The sequence below is a fragment of the Bos indicus x Bos taurus genome, chromosome 1 (genome assembly GCF_003369695.1).
Source record: "Bos indicus x Bos taurus breed Angus x Brahman F1 hybrid chromosome 1, Bos_hybrid_MaternalHap_v2.0, whole genome shotgun sequence".
Lineage (NCBI taxonomy): Eukaryota > Metazoa > Chordata > Mammalia > Artiodactyla > Bovidae > Bos > Bos indicus x Bos taurus.
The window spans coordinates 148,752,705-148,772,368 of record NC_040076.1 but is presented as its reverse complement, the minus strand read 5'-3'; the positions used below and the strand labels follow the sequence as shown (position 1 = coordinate 148,772,368).

The 19,664-nt window shown below is 40.3% G+C and overlaps 1 protein-coding gene across 13 annotated transcripts in view; it reads right to left on the bottom strand.

Moving 5' to 3' along the window:
- Positions 1-19,664, bottom strand: part of TTC3 (tetratricopeptide repeat domain 3) — a 119,764-nt gene that overhangs the window by 14,548 nt on the left and 85,552 nt on the right. For all 13 annotated transcript variants that reach the window (XM_027548883.1, XM_027548866.1, XM_027548831.1 and 10 more), the window contains 6 exons: positions 18,336-18,401; positions 15,911-16,060; positions 5,275-5,414; positions 2,864-2,932; positions 2,052-2,148; positions 282-382 (listed from right to left, as the gene is read on the bottom strand). In XM_027548883.1, coding sequence (XP_027404684.1) covers positions 282-382; positions 2,052-2,148; positions 2,864-2,932; positions 5,275-5,414; positions 15,911-16,060; positions 18,336-18,401 — 623 coding nt within the window. The remainder of the gene's footprint in view (positions 1-281; positions 383-2,051; positions 2,149-2,863; positions 2,933-5,274; positions 5,415-15,910; positions 16,061-18,335; positions 18,402-19,664) is intronic.

Below are 19,664 nucleotides of genomic sequence, written 5' to 3'. Positions count from 1 at the left end.
AAAAGACCCTGATGCTGGGAAAGATTGAAGGCAGGAGGAGAAGGAGATGACAGAGGATGAGATGGTTGGATGGCATCACCAACTCAATGGACATGAGTCTGAGTAAACTCTGGGAGTTGGTGATGGACAGGGAGGCCTGGCGTGGTGCAGTCCATGCAGTCACAAAGAGCTGGACACGACTGAGCGACTGAACTGAACTGAATATATTTTTTCCTCCAATCAGCCCTAATCTTTATTTCCTCAATAACAATTGTGGAAAGACACCTGTGACACCACAGTACCTGCTCATTAGCTTCAGATTCTTGAGAAACCTTTCGGCTTGTGACTCCATGGTCTGTAACTTACACACTTCCATGTCCTTCCAGTTTTCAAGCACAGATACCTACCATTAGATCAGAGACTGTAAGCATTTTCAAACAAACTATTTTAAAGCTATGAAAGCATTCTAAACCACTTTCAAGTTTCTCCTTAAATGACATATGATCAGAAGAGTGACCAGAATTGAACTATCATTTCTCTCAAGTGAACCTGAACTAAAACTTTTCGGACTACTCTGGTGGTCCACTGGCCATTGCCGGGGACATAGGTTTGACCCGTGGGTTTTGTGAGGATTCCACATGCCTTGGGGCAACTGGGCCTGTGCACGACAACTGCTGAGCCTGTGTGCTGCAACTACTGAAGCGTGAACTTCCAAAGCCTATGTTCCCCACCAAGAGACACCCCTGTTTGGGGCAATTAGAGAAAGCCCACATGCAGCAAGACTCAGCACAGCCCAAAATTAATTAACTAAAAAATAAACTTTAGAATAACAAAGTGATAGTAAAATTATATTCCTAGAGTGATACTTTCTTAGTTATGAAACTTTCCACAAGGCTTACTGCTCAAGCCATACAGAAGCACGGAGCTAGGTTACCTGAAAGTATACACCTGGTGTGCATAATCTAAGGTGCTGACCACAGTAAGCAGAGAGCCAGGACCCTGCAGAACAGTACCAAGGCTGCACCTATGGAATTTAAAGGCCTGGGAAGCAGATGAATGGGAGGGGAGGAGGGGATGGAGTGGAGTCTGGGACAAGCAGAGGCAAGCTATCACACAGAGGACGGGCACACAGCAGGGTGCTGCTGCACAGCTCAGGGTAAGTTATTACCAGCAAGGGTAAGTTTTGAAAACTTTAGACTCTGGTTCCCCACACAAGCCAACTGGCCATTTGTGTCAAAGTCACTGCAGAAAATGTAGACTGGCGTTGCTTTAATTCAGGTGTCAGTAATCTTGACAGGGCCCACCAGGCAAAACTGCTTGTTAAATGGGGGAACTGAGTGACTTGGGGACAGAGATGCAGGAAAAGGGTCCACAAAGCAGAAGTAAACACTGGCACTCTTTTTTCCTTCCTTCCTTTAGAAACGCAGCTGCATAGCTGACATTTCTTTTAAAGACCCATGTTTACAGACTGCATGAGTTAAGCTCTTCCTTACGTTTCTAAAATAATCATAGACACATTTACTAATAAACAACATTTACTTTGCAAATTAGAAAAACAAAGGCAACCATGTTTCAGGAATTCAATAGAATATAGCCAGAGATAATTATTTTTGTCTCAGTAATTTCTCATATAGTATACTGACTTTAGTATATATTCTTCCAGGGGGAGGAAAGAGAGTATATATTCTTAATAAGTATATTATTTCCAAGTTCCTTTTCCAGCACTGGCAAATAGGTTTTTTGGTTGGCTACTTCATGGTACATCACTTGATTAAATATAATGAAGCCACTAAAAGTACAGAGCATTGAAAATGACTGAATTGTGTTAAATAAGGAAAGCTAGTCACAAAACATGGTGTACACTCTATCATAAGATAAGCATAAAGGTAAAAAAATTTAAAGTTATAGGCAAGGAGAGAGTGGTTGTTTCATGGAGGCAGGATTATGGGTGAAAGGATACCCCTCAGCCTCCACATTTCCCAGCAATGTTGTCCTGCTCATGTGTAATTAAACGCGGAGTAAACAAATGACACCCTGCCGAATCTGTCAGTCACCGAGTACTCCGGACTCACCTCTGCATCCACAGCCCTTTGAAGACTCTCTTCATAATGCTCTTTCCCTTTCTTTATACTCTCTTCTATTTTCATTTTCTCATTTGTAAATGTATTACTGCAAATATTAAAGAAAACAAAAAAAACTAACTGAAAAAAACATAACCAGCGAGCTCACAATCATGCCACAAACAGATAATAGAACATCTTCCAGAGAAACTTCTTGCCCAACATTTGGCTACTTAATACAAGACTCATATGTGCCCTCTGCAAACGATCAAAGAAAATGAGAAATTAAAAGTAAGTTACTTGGTGGGAATGCTGTGAAATGGGTTCCCCATTTTTATGAAGTTAGGTGAAGTTTAACCTGATCATGTTAATAAACTTTACATACTGGCTTCCAGTATGTACAAACATTATTTGCAGTAGTAAAGATTAAAAGGAAAGCTTTTTATAGGCTCAAAACATAATTCAAAATAATAATTCTTTAATTGTAGAACAATGAACTACAATAGCTGAGACTGTTATTTCAAGTAACCTAAGTTTTTAAAATACATTTTTAGTTTCAGGTTAATTCAAAGGAAATGAAGAGTAATGAACAATGCTAAATTCAGGGCTTTTTATACTGACAATGAGAAATAAAAGTAGAAATCATAAAAATAAAGAATAAATTTATTTAAATATTAATAATAAAACAGAATTTTTTTAAAGAGAAACAATTATTTAAAAGAAACATATAAGCAAAAATATATTTGGATGTCTAACTATATTTAGACTGTGCCTCTGATATTAAGAATATAATAGATACAAAAATAAATTTAAGCTTAATTTGCCTGATTTCAAGGGACTGATCCAGAAGTAATTCAAGTGCCTTTTCCTTTCCATCATTTTCCTGCGTATACCTGCAAAAGCATAATCACCAAATTTCAATCAATTTTCAAAGATTTTTAAAAGCACAATCTCACACAGTAAATTCTACATCCATGCAAACATTTATTGATTTCTTTATATTTCATTTCTAGTATCTTCTAAATAGGCAAAGAATTTGGGTCCTTTTCCTTTTGGAAAAATTTCCCTTCTACACCTAGAGGGCAGATCGCCTTTTCTTCACTCTGCGTTGTGTGTCTATAGCACAGACCCCGTCTCAGTTCTGTGTCAGGAGCACCTCCATCCAGGTGGTTGGTTCAACTTAAGACAGAAGAATAAGGTGTTGGGTCATCACCAGTGTAACATAGGTTCTCACTCAAAATGAAAACAGCCTTCTATTTTTTAAGCCAGAAACTGAAGTCCAATTACACACAGATACACACGCGCGAATCTGCATGCGCGCATGCACACAGTAGGATAATTCTTCAAAACAAAGTGTGTAAATCTTTGACTCTTAATAAGCAATGCCCTGTACCAAGAGGGTTCTGTCTCTTTCATGCTCTCCTTTCACACCTTTTTAGTCATCTCTACTGGCTAAAAACCCGTTTCTACAAACTACCAATTTAAATCCCATTTCACCTCTTTTGTAAAACAGTTCCTCTAAGTTTTCAACACTGGGTAGCTTGTCATGGAATTTCTGCCTTCCTTCAACAATTATCTCTGACTTGTATCACTGCACCAACCATAAGCTCCTCGTGACCATTCATTTCTTAATGAATATCAACTGTGATCTAAAGCGTAGAAAAATCAATGAAATAACCTCATATACCTTTGTTGTTCTCTAAAAGAGCCAAAAAGTTTTAAGATCTAAATATAAAAATTTAGCTTTTTTTGGAAAGTACAAAAAGCATAAAGAAGCCGATAGCCTATCTTTAAACTACAACAGAAAAAGGCAAAGAAATACACTAATAAAGGGAAAAGACAATAAAAAGATTATTCCTCAGCAGAAATGATTTTTATGATACCACAGAAAAAAATTTTATCAACAGTCTCAGTTTCATTTAGTCTAGTTTGACAGTATGTCTGAACTGAACATATGAAAAAATTAAAATATAAATACTCCAGAATTTTTGAGTAACTTAAAAATTAAGACTGTACTTGCTCAAACAGTAAGAGGTAAAAAGCTTTTTAGATTTCCATAAATGTGTTCTTCTAATGAAACTTTGAGCAAAATCAAAATTACATGACATATGCAGTATTTTCCATTTCATCATGCTTTATAAATGACTACTTAAAAACTGTCCAAAGGTTAAAGTTAGCAATACTCACAATGAAATTCACCTGACCACGGGGCACAGCAAGTGGACAAAACATAAATGCCCTGAACAGTGAGTGTGGCCAGTGGAGCCCCCAGAGAACCACGCCTCCCCTTATTAATGCCCTTCAATCTGGACCAGGCCTGCAACTTGCCCAAAACAACAAAATGTGGCAGAAGTGATGTTGATGGTTCCGGGCCTGAAGCTTCAGAGGGCCTGGCAGCTTCTACCTATGCACTCTTGGAAGCTCTTAGCCATCACACAGGAGGTGTGGCTACTGTGCTGGAGATAAAAGTCACATGAAGAAGTCACGTGGAGAGGAAGAAGCCCTGAAACTGCATAGAGAGAAAGAGGCCAAAATATTTCAGCCAACTCCCAACTAAACGCAGCCACAGGGGGAACCACTGACAAGACCAGTAGAAGGGTGGCCCAGCCAAGACAGCCCAGAATGAAAGATCCGGATCAAATTAAAATTAAGTTAATTTAAGCCAGCAAGCTTCAGGTATTTTGTTCAACAGTAGGTAGCAATTAAGCTGAGGAGTCATACAATTATTTATGGAAACAGGGGTTAGGAATGGATTGCACAGAATCTTAAAACAAACCTAGCCCATCTGACAACTGCCTGAATGTATATTACTGAATCCTTCGTATTATAGGACCAAATTTTACTAATTTAAAGATTCAGGGTGGAAGTAATAAATAAAATGATCACCACAGAATCTTGGTGCTGGACAGAAGTTTAAATCTAGACAAATCCCCTCATTTTACAACAAAGAAAAGGGGTCAAAGATAATGTTCAGAGAAAGAGGTGGTGTTCAGACCGGAAGTAACTTCTTGGACTTGCAGTCCTACTTTTATTTATGTATAAATATGAGAGGTTTAGAAAAAGCTGTAGGTGAGATAATTCCCAACAGATGTTCTTTAAAATGAAATGAGAACACTGTCTTAAAATTTTCACTTTACTTGACAGTCTGAAACTGAATACCAGAAAGGATAAAATAACCCAAAATATACCCAAATTAAAAATAAATGAAAATCATTTTCTTTCAAGTGTTACTCACATTTTGCTGGCATTTAACACCTTTTTCATTTTCTTCTTCAGTGCCTTTAGTCTTTCTTGGATTTCTTTTTTCTCCTGTTCCCATTTTTTAATTTCCTTGTTCAAATCTTCAAGGAACCAATCTAGTTCTGTCTTTGAGATCTAAAAACATTTTAGAAAGTATCTAAATAAATGGAAAGATTTACTTTTTCTTCTTTTTAAAAAGAGCCCGAGAGACTAGTGTTGGGGTGGTGAACTAGCTTAACCAATGACTACAGTTCCTCGGAACACACACTCAGGAGCTGGCTGTACGGCTACCCCGGCCGAGCTTGGGACATGAAGTCACATAATACATAGCCTCAGCCCTCAAGTGAGGACAGGCAGAGACATGGCGGGATTCTCCAAATCAGTGCAATTTGATCTCTGTCTTCAGAGATGGGGCTGTCACATAGAGAATGGATTCCAAGTAGTGGGCATGGAGAGACAGAAGGTTAGAAGAGAAAGGCATGTCTGTACGGAATAGTACGAGGTGGATGTTAGGACCTCAGGCGCCTGGGACACCTTGGGATAAAATGATCAGGGGCCTTATGAGCAATGCTGAGGAGTGTGGACCTCATCCTGCAGACAACAGGAAGCCAGTGATAGCTTTCAGCAGGGCTGTGAGATGATGAGATTCTTATTTTAGAAAAATAACTGAAAGACACAGAGGCAGATCAGGGGAAAGAGGGTACATAAAGGTTAGACAAGAACAGCAGCTTTCTTGTTTTCTTGACTTTCTCTGATACTTTCTTATTGTGACCCACAACAGCAAATACATTTTAATCATGATCCCCAGCATTTAGTACATACATGTATGCATCTATATACACACAGAGCTGAAAACGCTGCCCTTACTTTCTGAGATGTTTTCCTATATTTTTATTCTATTATTAAGAACAATTTTAGTCACCATCACTAAACTGACTTCACAGCCCATTAGGAATTATAACCTTTAATGTCAAATACTCTGTATTAGAAGAAGATAAAATCTCACTGCAGTAGCCCAGGTGAGAGACAATGAGGATGACAGAGGTAACTAAAGGGATGATAAAAAGAAATAAAGGACACTTTAGAAGACTAGGATGGATAACAAGACCGTGTGTCCATGTGGATATATGATGTAAAGTGGAAGGCGACAGAATCTCTACCCTGGATGAATAACTAAACAAAATTCTGTTAACGAAACAGGAGACTATGGAAGATATACAGGAGAGAAATCAACCTAGATAAGTATTTTTAAATAAATTTGAGTAAACAATAAAATATATATTAAGAACTCAATAATTTTGAACCTGCAATTATTTTGATGGGACAGAGAAGAAGTTTATAGGTGTCTGACAAAGACTATACATCCAAGGAATAAAATACTAAATTGAAATAACAAATAACCACCTTTCAACACAACCACAGAGAAAGGAGTAACGTATTTCTAAGTCCTGCTGATTTACACATTTGCCAACTGGCTCTTCTAGCACAGGTTAGCACACCATCAAGTCAGGTGTGTTTTGCTCCCCAAACACCTTTCCCAACGCGGGAAACTCCCACCTATTAACATACTACAATTTCAAAGTCTATTCACTAGTTCATTGGCTGTAACTTGGAATGCACTTCCCCATAGAAAGTTATATTAGAAACATCAGTTAAACAGCCAACATTTCTCTTCCAAGAAGCTCTCAGTTCCATTTGTAAGCTGAACAAAATGAGGTCTACAGTGTTAAAGAGGGCACATTCCCAGACCATGAGTCTATTTGACTGAGGAAGAAATAAATCTCCACTGGGGTGCTGGGGCAGAACATGCGATGCTGAAGAGACAAAGAGGAAAGCGAAGGCTACCCTCTGAGACAGGTTTGAAAAGATTCATGTCCATCTTCACAGCCTCCCGCCTTTCTTCTGGTACTCAGTTTCACCCACTGGGGGCCCTTCTTTACTCTGCACCCTCAAGTTTCTCTGGACCCCTGACTTAAGCACCCCCCAGTCGAGGGCCTGCCCAGCACCCAGGCACACTTCACAACGTCTCTCCTCTCCTTCCTTTTCAATCTCTCACTCAGAGTGAGCCTGACAGCAGCACAGTACTACAAAGATCCACGTCGACTCGCCTGGAAGTATTCACACTTCACTCTTTAGCTTAAGTGATTCTCTAATCTACACAGAGTCAGCACACATGTTTTATTTGGCAAGTCCAATACTTGTTTGTTTGCTTCTTAAAATACAAATGTGTTATCTCTGCCTGGTGATAAAGGCTATGGGGCTGCGATATCTGTCAGAATTTCAGGCCATGTGACAAAGAGAAATGAAACGCTGTATCCTGAGGCTCTGGATGGCTAGGTATACCACCACCTGAAACACAGCCTTCTCCGTCAGCTATCTTACGTAAGGGCTGCCTTTTGAAACTTCTTCGGAACCTACGAATTCTCTAAAAGTTTAATTCCAGTGTTTCAAAGTGTCATCTCTTCAATGTTAGCAGACAGGTAGTGCTGCTGCTGCTGCTGCTGCTAAGTCGCTTCAGTCGTGTCCGACTCTGTGCGACCCCAGAGACGGTAGTGCACATGCCTGTAAATGCCAGTCATTTATAAATAAAATATACTCTGGACTACTATTTCTAACAATTACTGTACAAGTTAGGATGGAGCAGTATTTACAAGAAATAAAAAAGGAAATTTAAACTTCACTATTTTCCAGTTTGAAATTCTACTAGTATCAACGACTGCTTAGTGGTATCTCAATTTCATTTTTGCTTTAGGGACCCTTTCACGTCCCACCTCTGACCAGGTTCCCTATAATCTGACCTCCCTGCTTAGGCTTAGAATGTGGCCAGGTCACTGACGACAAGGGTTCAGCCATAGAAACTCAGGGTCTCCTCCTTCAGAGAGGACAGGGTACCCTGGAGCCAAGCTACACAGATTCCCTGGGAAATAATGGCTTCGAGTCAAAACGGGCACCGACTTAGAACATTCCGCCCTCATCAGCTTTAGACACCAGGGTTTTCGGATGTTCCTGGCAAGCAGATTCAATACCATGAATGTACCTCTGACCAGCCCAGGTCTCTCATGAATTTTAAGTCCTGCCTCAGGAGTAGGTTTGACTTCAGCGGCCTTGAGATGTGCAGGCCAACTGTTTTTAGGAAGAAGAGGTTCAACAGTTCGGTAACATTTCCTGCAGCCTGGGAACAGACCATCTCACACTTCCCTTGCGGCAACCCTGCTGATCTTGAATTTGCTGAGTCACTACTGTGACGGAGGTGACCACCATGCTTACCTGGCCTCACAAAGAGGGTGCTACATAAAAGTCCTGGAAGATCAGCACAGAGCCTGGCGCTTAAGGAGCATCCAATATAAATATCTGTCAAATCAAAGAATGAGTGCTATTTTCCACCACATACTAGCAGTAAATAAAGTAACAATCGTCACAGGACGTACAGGCCTGATGACCTTCCTGTAGGCTGATGGAATATGAAGACACAATTCAGTGAACTCAGTTCTGTAGGGGCCCAAGTACACGCTGTTGGGTAACACTGGCAGAGCTCCTAGTCTGCACACTGAGATCCATGGATGGCTAAGAAACAGTCCTCATTCTCAGGGGGATGATAGTGGGGGAAATATGCATGAAAGATAATTACTATACCATACACAAAAATAAACTCAAAGTGGATCACAGGCCTAAGTGGGGGAGCTAAAACTATAAAATTCTATAGAGCACAGGAGTAAATATTGCTGATCTTGGGTTTGACAGTGGTTTCTCACCTATGACATCAAAAGCATAAGAAACCAAAAAAAAAATTATAGAAACTCGACTATAGTGAAAATTTAGAATTTATGTGTTGCAAATGATAACATCAAGAAAGTGAAAAAGACAACCCACAGAATGGGGCATAGGAGAAGTAAATCTGCAAATATGGGAAGATGAGTGAAAATATTTCTAAATGATGTATTTGATAAGAAATTTGTACCCAGAATACATATATACGTAAGTGTGTGTGTGTGTGTATATATATATAGACTCTTAATTCAATATAAAAAACAAAAAATCCAATTAACAAGTGGGCAAAGGATTAAAACAGACATGTCTCACACTTTCCACATATATAAAAATAGACATTAAACACATATAAGATGCTCAACACCATTAGCCTTTGGGGAAACACAAATCAAAACTACAACCACTTTACACTCATTAGAAGAGCTAAAATAAAAAAGATGGATGATAGAAAGTGTTAATGAGAACACAGAGAGATTGGATCCCTTATACACTGCTGGTGGGAATATAAGATGGTGCGTCTGTTTTAGAATAGTCTGGTAGTTTCTCAAACTCTTACATATGGAGTTAACAGATGACCTAGCATTTCCATTCCTAGGTATATATCCAGAAGAAATGAAAACATGTGTCCACACAAAAACTTGTACTCAGATATTCGTGTTATTTGTAACAATCAAAAAATGAAAAGAATTCAAATGTTCATTTACAGATGAATGGGTTAATAAAATGTGAAACGGCATACGACGGAATATTATTCAGCAGTAAAAAGGAATGAAGCACTGATCCATGTTACATGGACCGATGTACGTGGGTGGACCTTGAAAACGTTAAGCTAAGTGAAAGAAGGCACTCACAAAAGACCACGTATAGTTAAGTGTGATGCCATTTATACAAAACACCCAGAATGGGCAAATCCACAGAGTAAATCAGTGGTTGCCAAGGGCTGAGGGAGGGAGGGAGAACAGGGAGTGAGTGACTAGCAGTGGTTAGACTTCTTCTGGGGTGATAAAAATGTTCTAAACGTGGGTTGCAGTGATGGCTACACAACTCTGTGCCTATACTTGATCCTCGGCCTATACTGGAAACACTGACCACACACTTTAAAGGGGTGAATTCTATGGCATGTGAACTACAGCTCAATAAAGATGTTAACAAAATGACAATTGCTGTCCAATACAGTGACGTGGTCATTATCACTACTGCATTAACAAAGGCCTCTAACCAAGGCTGAGGTTCTGTCAGTGACTGCTTGCTCCACAGAGTGATTCCTGAGTTGGACCCAAAGGATGAGGGGTGAGCCAGGCATGGGGATGAGGAGGAAGGCAGTGCTGGGAAGAGGTCCAGAAGTGAGAAAACCACAGGACAAGCTCCACTACCCTTTAAGTGTACAGGACGATGCAGAGAACTGGCAAAGAAGAACTGGAGATGGAGGAACAACCAACCACAGGGGGGTTTCAAGCTCGTGGTGAGTGTTCATGTGAGTGTTCATGAGTTACACACAGCACAAACCGACTGTGGCAGAGGGATGGCACACACAGCCCATCCTGCACCCTCCCTACATCTATACCCTCCCCGTCATGGGACGCTGGAGTTCCCTTCACTCAGGAGCGAGCCTTTCCCCACCCCTTGATCCTCAGCCGGCTATGGGACTTGCTATGCCTGATGGGGTATTAGCAAGCAGGGCTGGTTCTTGCTTGGCCTTGGACTCACACTGGAAGATGAAAGACACACGGAAAAGAAGGAGTTGCCCCTGCTGCAGCCACTGTAGATGGGTCTATAGCCAGATGACCCCAATACATGAGCAAGCACAGCCAAGAACAGTGGAGCCCTAGCTGATCCAAAGGTGAAGCCGTCCAGCCAAGCTCAATCAGGATCGGCTAACTCACAGACTCGCACAGGTGATATTTATTGTCATGTGTCAGAGATTTTTCCTCAGCATTACTGTGGCATCAGTTAACTGATACACTGCTCATGGAGTGCTGGGAAATATTTTTCAACTGACTGTGGGACCAACATTCTCTTAATGGATCTGGAGCCTGACGCTCACCACCTGTTCTCCTGCTTACTGCTGGTGCAACTTGGAGCAAGACACCTTAGTGAGTCCAGCCTCCATTTCCTCATCAGTAAAATGGAGACAATGCTACAAACTGGAACATTAGTGCACTAGAATTGCTTTCAGATTTAATAAAATAATACAGCTAAAACATTTACAACTGAGTACGGCACATAACAGGAGCTCCATAAATGCTAGATTAGAAAAGAGCTGAGCTTGGCAAGGACCATGACTGAACAGGACCACACCTCTCTGCAGATGTGGGCTGAGGAAGTTTGGGTAGGCAGGAACCGAAGATTCTGTTGAAACAACACAAAGTTTCAGATTCTACTCCATAAATTCATCTAGGCCAAAATTATTTTGACTGTTTTAAGAGTCAATGCTAACTAAATACCCATCTTAGCTATAAGCAAATCTCATTAAAGCACCTTAAGAACATATGACCTTCAAAAGATGGGGAGTGAATACAGCTAATGGGAATACAGCTTCTTTGTGGAGTGATGAAAACAACTCTGGCATTAGATGGTGGTGGTGATTATATGACATGGTGAATATACTGAAAACAACTGAACTGTATACTTTATAGTGGTTAAATGTGAACTTTACCTTAATAAAACAAAACAGAAGGCTTCCCTGGTGGTCCAGTGGTTAAGAATCGCCTTGCAATGCAGGGGACATTGGTTTGATCCCTGGTCCAGGAAGACCCGACATACCTCAAGGCAACTAAGTCTGTGTGCCAAAAATAACAAGCCTGTGCTCTGGAGCCCAGGAACCACAACTACTGGAGCCCTCGCTCCGCAACACGAGAAGCCACTACGATGAGAAGCCCGCGTACCACAACTAGAGAGTAGCCCCCACTTGCTGCAATTAAAGAAAGCCCGTGCAGCAATGAAGACCCAGTATAGCAAATAATAATAATAATAATAAAGAATTTTTAAGAGAGAGAACATATGCCCCTGAGCAATACGGCAACCAGTTATGACCTGTCAGTTCCAAGTTCAGTTCGGTTCATTTCAGTCGCTCAGTCATATCTGACTCTTTGCAACCCCATGGACTGCAGCACACGAGGCCTCCCTGTCCACCACCAGCTCCCGGAGTTTACTCAAACTCATGTCCATTGAGTTGGTGATGCCATCCAGCCATCTCATCCTCTGTCATCCCCTTCTCCTCCTGCCCTCAATCTTTCCCAACATCAGGGTCTTTTCAAATGAGTTAGTTCTTCACATCGGGCAGCCAAAGTATTGGAGTTTCAACTTCAGCATCAGTCCTTTCAATGGATATTCAGGACTGATTTCCTTTAGGATGGACTGGTTGGATCTCCCTGCAGTCCAAGGGACTCTCAAGAGTCTTCTCCAGCACCACAGTTCAAAAGTATCAATTCTTTGGCACTCAGCTTTCTTCACAGTCCAACTCTGGGACATCCATACATGACCACTGGAAAAAACATAGCTTTGACTAGGTGGACCTCTGTTGGCAAAGTAATATTTCTGCTTTTGAATATGCTATCTAGGTTGGTCATAACTTTCCTTCCAAGGAGCAGGCGTCTTTTAATTTCATGGCTGCAATCACCATCTACAGTGATTTTTGGAGCCCCCCACAATAAACTTCGTTACTGTTTCCACTGTTTCCCCATCTTTTTGCCATGAAGTGATGGGATCAGATGCCATGATCTTAGTTTTCTGAATGTTGAGTTTTAAGCCAACTTCTCCACTCTCCTCTTTCACTTCCATCAAGAGGCTTTTTAGTTCTTCACTTTCTGTCAAAAGGGTGGTGTCATCTGCCTATCTGAGGTTATTGATATTTCTCCTGGAAATCTTGATTCCAGCTTGTACTTCATCCAACCCAGCGTTTCTCATGATGTACTCTGCATATAAGTTATATAAGCAGGGTGACAATATACAACCTTGACGTACTCCTTTTCCTATTTGGAACCAGTCTGTTGTTCCATGTCTAGTTCTGATTGTTGCTTCACTACGAACAAGGGTACTTTAAGAACAACAGGAGACTCTGGCTTTAGAATTGCTATTTTCCTCTGGCAGGGAATAGAGAATTAGCTAGGCTAATTATTAAAGGCCATTTCTAGCTCATGAAAATCATACTCCATCAGCTACACACAATAGCTAGCCCAGATCTTTACTGATGCTTTGTAAATGCTCAGCATTCTTCAAATGCTTTGTAAATAAGTTATTTTTCTCAACAAGGCACTACAGCATTCTGGGTGGGGCAATTCTTTCCCCTACTATACTTATCTTGAGCCACTCCCCAATCCCTTTTCAATCACCCGCTGTGAGTCCTCACAAAACTATGAAGTACAGATTGTATTATTAATGAGGAAACTGAGGGTCAAAGAGACTGAGTAAATTATTTTAGGTGCCAAAGCCACTAAGTGGTGGGGCTGGGGTCACCAGTCAGGCAGTCTGACTGTACTGCCCAAGTTCTTAAGGATGGTTTGCTACAGGTTGCCTCTCTCTTCTCAATAAAGCTGCATCTAATTATAGCTAAATGTGGAATCAAAATTTAAGTAAAAATACTAACTTATAACCTTAGTGATTGAGAGAGTTAAAGGCCAAGGGAAAGATCAACAAAAGTAAAAATTTATATTTATACAAGATTTTTCTCCAAGTGAATTATGAGCATAATCGTAATTAATACATAAAATCACAGCTAAATCTCACTTGCTCTTTTCTATAAACAACTTAAGGAACTCAGGTGAAACAATTTATCCTGAAAGGAAACAGGTATACATTTTGCATAGAAAGTGTACTAACCTAACAGGTCTGCAATTTGAGGGACTAAATAATGGCTCTTTTTAAAAAATGGACTGACTACTCTTAAGCACAACCCCATGGAACCAGGCCCAGAGTCTCAGCAAAGTTAAGAAGTAGGTCAAGAGCCCAAGCCCACTGATCAAAGCTGCTGCTCTCTCACAGCCCTCCTCCCTGGGTGCTCATTTACTGTACATTTCTTGGTCCTGTGTACAAAGAAGTCTTGATGAACTGCACAAACACAGGACCCAGTCAAACCAGGAGCTTATAAAGCTGGACAAGACTCTACCAGAAAGAAAGGAACCTCACTCACCAGAAAGTGAAATGTGAAAGTGAAAGTCGCTCAGTTGTGTCCATCTCTTTGCAATCCCATGAACTATAGAGTCCATGGAATTCTCCAGGCCAGAATACTGGAGTGGGTAGTCTTTCCCTTCTCCAGGGCATCTTCCCAACCCAGGGATTGAACCCAGGTCTCCATGACCTGGCAGGCGGATTCTTTACCAGCTGAGCCACAAGGAAGTCCAGGAATACTGGAGTGGGGAGCCTATCCCTTCTCCAGCGGATCATCCCAACCCAGGGTCTTCTGCATTGCAAGCAGATTCTTTACCAACTGAGCTATCAGGGAAGCCCTCACTCACCAGATGACCACCACAAATCAAGTGGTTGTGTCTGCATCTGTCTGCATCACTTAATTGGGTGGACACAGGCATTCTCATACAGGTTTATTAAAACTGAATTTTCCTGACACAATACGAAGTTTACAACAATGTTTTATTAAGTCCCCCAAGTAGCTTATCCAAATTAGCATTCTCAGTCTCTGTGAAAGGTTTTATTTTCGCTCATTTTCCCCTCTTCCTAATCAGGAAGATTTCGTTCAACTGGGCAACTGAGCAGAAAGGTTGGTTCCTTCTAATTTTTAAAATCTCCCGTCTCATCCCAAGTGAAAACATGTCCTAAGGAGTGAGATAAAGGTCACCTCTACGAAACAACCCTTTTCTTCTGGGTATACTTAAATCTCAACAAGTAAGTTTATTGATTAAGGTCCCACAGCTAATTTTCTTCTATTTAATATGTGACCTCAGCTAATGACTCAGACTTCTGGAACAAATTCTTCCTTTCTTAAACGGACTAACAGACCCTTTTCATCTCTGTACAAAGACTTCGGTTTTTACAACCTAATTAAACAATAGGCAAAAGACCTGAATAGACATTTTCCCAAAGAAAACATTAAGATGGCCAACAGGCACATAAAAAGATGCTCAATATTACTCTTCATGAGATAAATGCAAATCAAAACCACAATGAGGACTTCCCTGGTGGTACAGTGGATAAGAATCTACCTGCTAACGCAGGGGACATGGGTTCAGTCTCTGGTCCAGGACGATTCCACATGCTGCAGAGCAACTAAGCTGGTGCGCCACAACACCTGTGCCCTAGAGCCTGTGTGCTGCGACCACAGTGAGAAGCCTGTGCACCACAATTGAGAGTAGCCCCTCTTCTCCACAACCAGAGAAAGCCCACGTGCAGCAATAAAACAAATTTGAAAATTAAAAAAAGAGTAATAATCTAACCCCATAAAATGGGAGCAATTATTACCCAAACTACAGAACTAAAGCAGAGACGTTACACATACACCACACACACCAGTCTGCCCAAGAACAGAACTAGTGTAGAATTAAGCCTGGATCTGAACCCAGTCAGTCTGTCTCCAGGCCTCACATATGGAACCTCTAGTGCTACACCACTACTCTCACTATAAAGAAGAATTTAACTTGGAATTTACCAGGAAATAGTTTTAGCTAATCAAGGAAACCAAGTTACAGATAAATGAAAATTCAGATTCACAGCCCTTTTCTTACACGACAACTTGGAGAAGTTGTAAAACACTGCAAATAAAAACACTGTCACTCTAACTGTGAAACAGGCAACAGTGAAAAAGAATCCTTTGTTTAGTCAACAACGCAGTAGCTCAGCTAACAGAGGCTACACAAGCACAATTCTGTGAATGATGCCGCATGCTACTGAAAAGAGGTTTCAGACAGGATTACCTTATTTTCTTCAACATTCCTTTTCAACTTTTCTTCCAAGTCCTTGGTTTCTTCTGAGCCCTTAACATTGCTGTGTTCATAATTTTCACATGCTTCCTTAAGCTGCTCTTGTAAAACCTGGTACTCCTTTTCAACCTGTGAAATACCCCCCTACAAATACAATACAAAATTACCTGTTAAAAGTAGTTTTAAAAGCCTGTTTCTGATCTTGTTCTGAAATGTCTCTTCAGATAAACAAAAGGGGATATAAGGCAGATGAAAATTTACAAGGAAAACGTCACAATAATTCAAGAATTTAAAATCTCTTACATTGTTTAGCAAAGTCAGCTCTTTTTTAAAAAAGTTATTCATATTACTGGAATTCATAAGGAAACTTTCCAATATGCACCATAATTAGCTCTGAATATTTGTTTTAGAAGGGTTTAGTATTAAATAGTCTGATATGACTGTCATCCTCCACAATTAACATCAAGAACTATTTATTGGCTTTAAGAACTGCAAATATTATGCATGCATTAGATATAAATAGGACATATTAGTTTTGGCCCTACTTTTATAGCATTTCAAATAGACGGTTGCTGATTATTTTTAAAAGATGACTTAAAATATTACCACAAAATTATTTTCAGTTATGTAACTGTCTCCTGGACAGCTTTAAAAAAAAGCAAACAGAAGTCATACTGTACTGTGAAATGCTGGCAAGCGATAGGCAGCGTTAATGTATTTGTAAGCCTTGCATCCTGCCGAGACGGGCAGCAGTCAGTCACACACTTGTTGTGAACGGAGCACCTGTCAGATGCTGGCAGCTCCTCTCAGCTGCAGGCAACTGCTCCGCCCAGCTACGAGGGCTCCGGCAGCCAGGCCTGGGAATCTCAGCCAGGCGCTCACACCTGGCCCGCCTTTCCCACCCCCTGAACCTCATGCAGCACGTTAGCATCTCCCAAGTGCACAAAGGCAGGGAACTGAGGTTCTGAAATTTTGTTCATTGTCAGAGAACTGTGAACTATGGCCAAGCTGACCACACACACCAGTCTGCTGTTTATGTCGTCCAGACTGAAAGTTTGGCACTATGAATACAGTCCATGTTTAAATAATCAACTAGATGATGAACCCATGAGCAAGCCTTTATGGTTTCAGATCTTAGTTATTTCTATTTTAATTCTCAATTCAGCAAAAGAATCACACTGCAGCTTGGTAATATGCATTAATTCATATGCCCTAAACTGCTGACAGAGACATTGTTATGTAGCAAAAGATAACATGCATTCTATTCATGTCTGTTTTGAGACTGTGTTAAATCAAAATCTTTAGAAAGCCAATCCCTCTAATACTAGGTCTTCCTATTCAAGCACACTGCACATTTCTCATTTACTTAAGTATTCTGTGTGTCTCTCAGTAGCATTTCAAAGTTTTCTTTCACAAGATAATACATTTTTTGATACTACTGAGAATGAAATCTTTTCCTTTACTATGTTTTGCAATGGGTTGTTTACGTACAGAAAGGTATTTTATCCATTTGTGTTTCTAAATTCTCTTACATTTTGGTATTGGTTTTTGATTGATCATTTTGGATTTTACAGGGACACAGTCTTGGCCTCTATAAATAATGATATTTTACACGTCCACCTTTAAAATTTTATTTTTTTCTCTTATCTACTTTTATCAACCAATATCTCCAGGATAATAATAAATATTAATGATGATATACAATATTTAAGCAGGATGATGGGGTTTGGCTTAAAAGGGAAAGATAAAAGCATGCTGAGAAGTATTCAGCTATTCTCATTTGATTATGAGTTTTAAGTCAAGAAAAAAACTTGAATTTTATGCAATACCTTTTCAGCATCTATGGAGTTGATCCAATGACTTTTCCCTTAAAGATCTATCACACAGTACTTATATTAATAAATTTTCTAATTGAATCATCCTTAAAGTGTTTAAGATTTTTATAATTTCTGTATTATTCATGTGAATAAGCTTTTATTTATAAATACAAGCTCATTATACCCGTTAAAACAATAAAGCTGTTAAGATAAAAAAAAAACGTTGCCTCTTTTTTTCCAAATCTGAACAATAAAAATAAAATAATTTTTTTGTTATGTTCTAAAGCTTATTCTACTTCCCTGGTGGCTCAGCAGTAAAGAATCTGCCTGCCAATGCGGGAGATGCAGGTTCAATCCCTGAGTGGAGAAGATCCTCTGGAGGAGGAAATGGCAACCCATTCCAGTATGCTTGCCTGAAATTCCATGGACAGAGGAGCCATGGGGTCAAAGAGAATCAGACATGACTTGGTGACTAAATAACAAGGCTTATTCTGTGATGTTTTATATGGAATAACTTGCTTCAAAATAGTTCTAAGTTCATAATTCCCATTTAAAGTAATGAAAATTAAAACTTTCAACAGTTTAATACAGTTCTGACTCACCTGTTGTGCCTCAAAAGGACCATATGGCTCAGTATTGACTTCCTGATGTGTTATATTCCAAGACACCTTTGGGGCAAAACAAACACATTCAATCTGTCTCAAACGCTCTAGTAAAATAAATTCATCATTTGATAACATTTTGAAACATGCCTATAATTCTTTCAAGGTTTTAATTTTTTTGCCAGTTTAGATAACATTCTATGCTTTCTACAAATGTTTTTAACAGGAAAGAGTATCATTTGGAACTTGTAAAAGTGAAAATTATTTTGGTTCATTACTCTTAACATAATTTTTCAAAGCTTTCTAGAAAGCTTTTAAAAAACTTAATGAGTAGCAGGATAACCAATAACGGTTTCATGCATTCATGCTTTATAAAGCTAACTACAGAGAAATTGTATGAATTTGGAAGGAAAGTTATAACCAACCTAGATAGCATATTCAAAAGCAAAGACATTACTTTGCCAACAAAGGTTTGTCTAGTCAAGGCTATGGTTCTTCTTGTGGTCACGTATGGATGTGAGAGTTGGACTGTGAAGAAGGCTGAGCGCTGAAGAATTGATGCTTTTGAACTGTGGTGTTGGAGAAGACTCTTTTGAGAGTCCCTTGGACCGCAAGGAGATCCAACCAGTCCATTCTGAAGGAGATCAGCCCTGGGATTTCTTTGGAAGGAATGATGCTAAAGCTGAAACTCCAGTACTTTGGCCACCTCATGCGAAGAGTTGACTCATTGGAAAAGACACTGATGCTGGGAGGGATTGGGGGCAAGAGGAGAAGGACGACAGAGGATGAGATGGCTGGATGGCATCACTGACTCGATGGACGTGAGTCTCAGTGAACTCCGGGAGTTGGTAATGGACAGGGAGGTCTGGCGTGCTGCGATTCATGGGGTCGCAAAGAGTTGGACATGACTGAGCGACTGATCTGATCTGACCTGACAGAGAAACCTTATTCTTGAGCTTGCTAGGAAGGAACATTTACTCATATCCCTCATTGCTCTCCATCTGGTTGTGTCCTGTGTCTCCCTCACTCCCCTGCTGGTTTGAGAGGAGAAACTGGGCGTGTGCAGCCCTGACTTTCTTTTCTTTTTCTCTTTCTCTTGGGAGCTGCCTGTGCAGAGAGCACATTTTCCCGTTCCTCCTCCTTGCACTGTCTTGGGGGCAAGCACCCAAGCTGGAAGGCCTTCTAGTCCAGCACTGCTGTGAACGAGGCAGGGAAGCTGCTAAGTCGTGGGTTTCAGTCTTGGGACACACACTCTCTAGAGAAAAGAGCCACATCATCCTACTGCACTTTTATTAATTATCAAGGCGGTGCTTTGGCTCCATCTGCTGA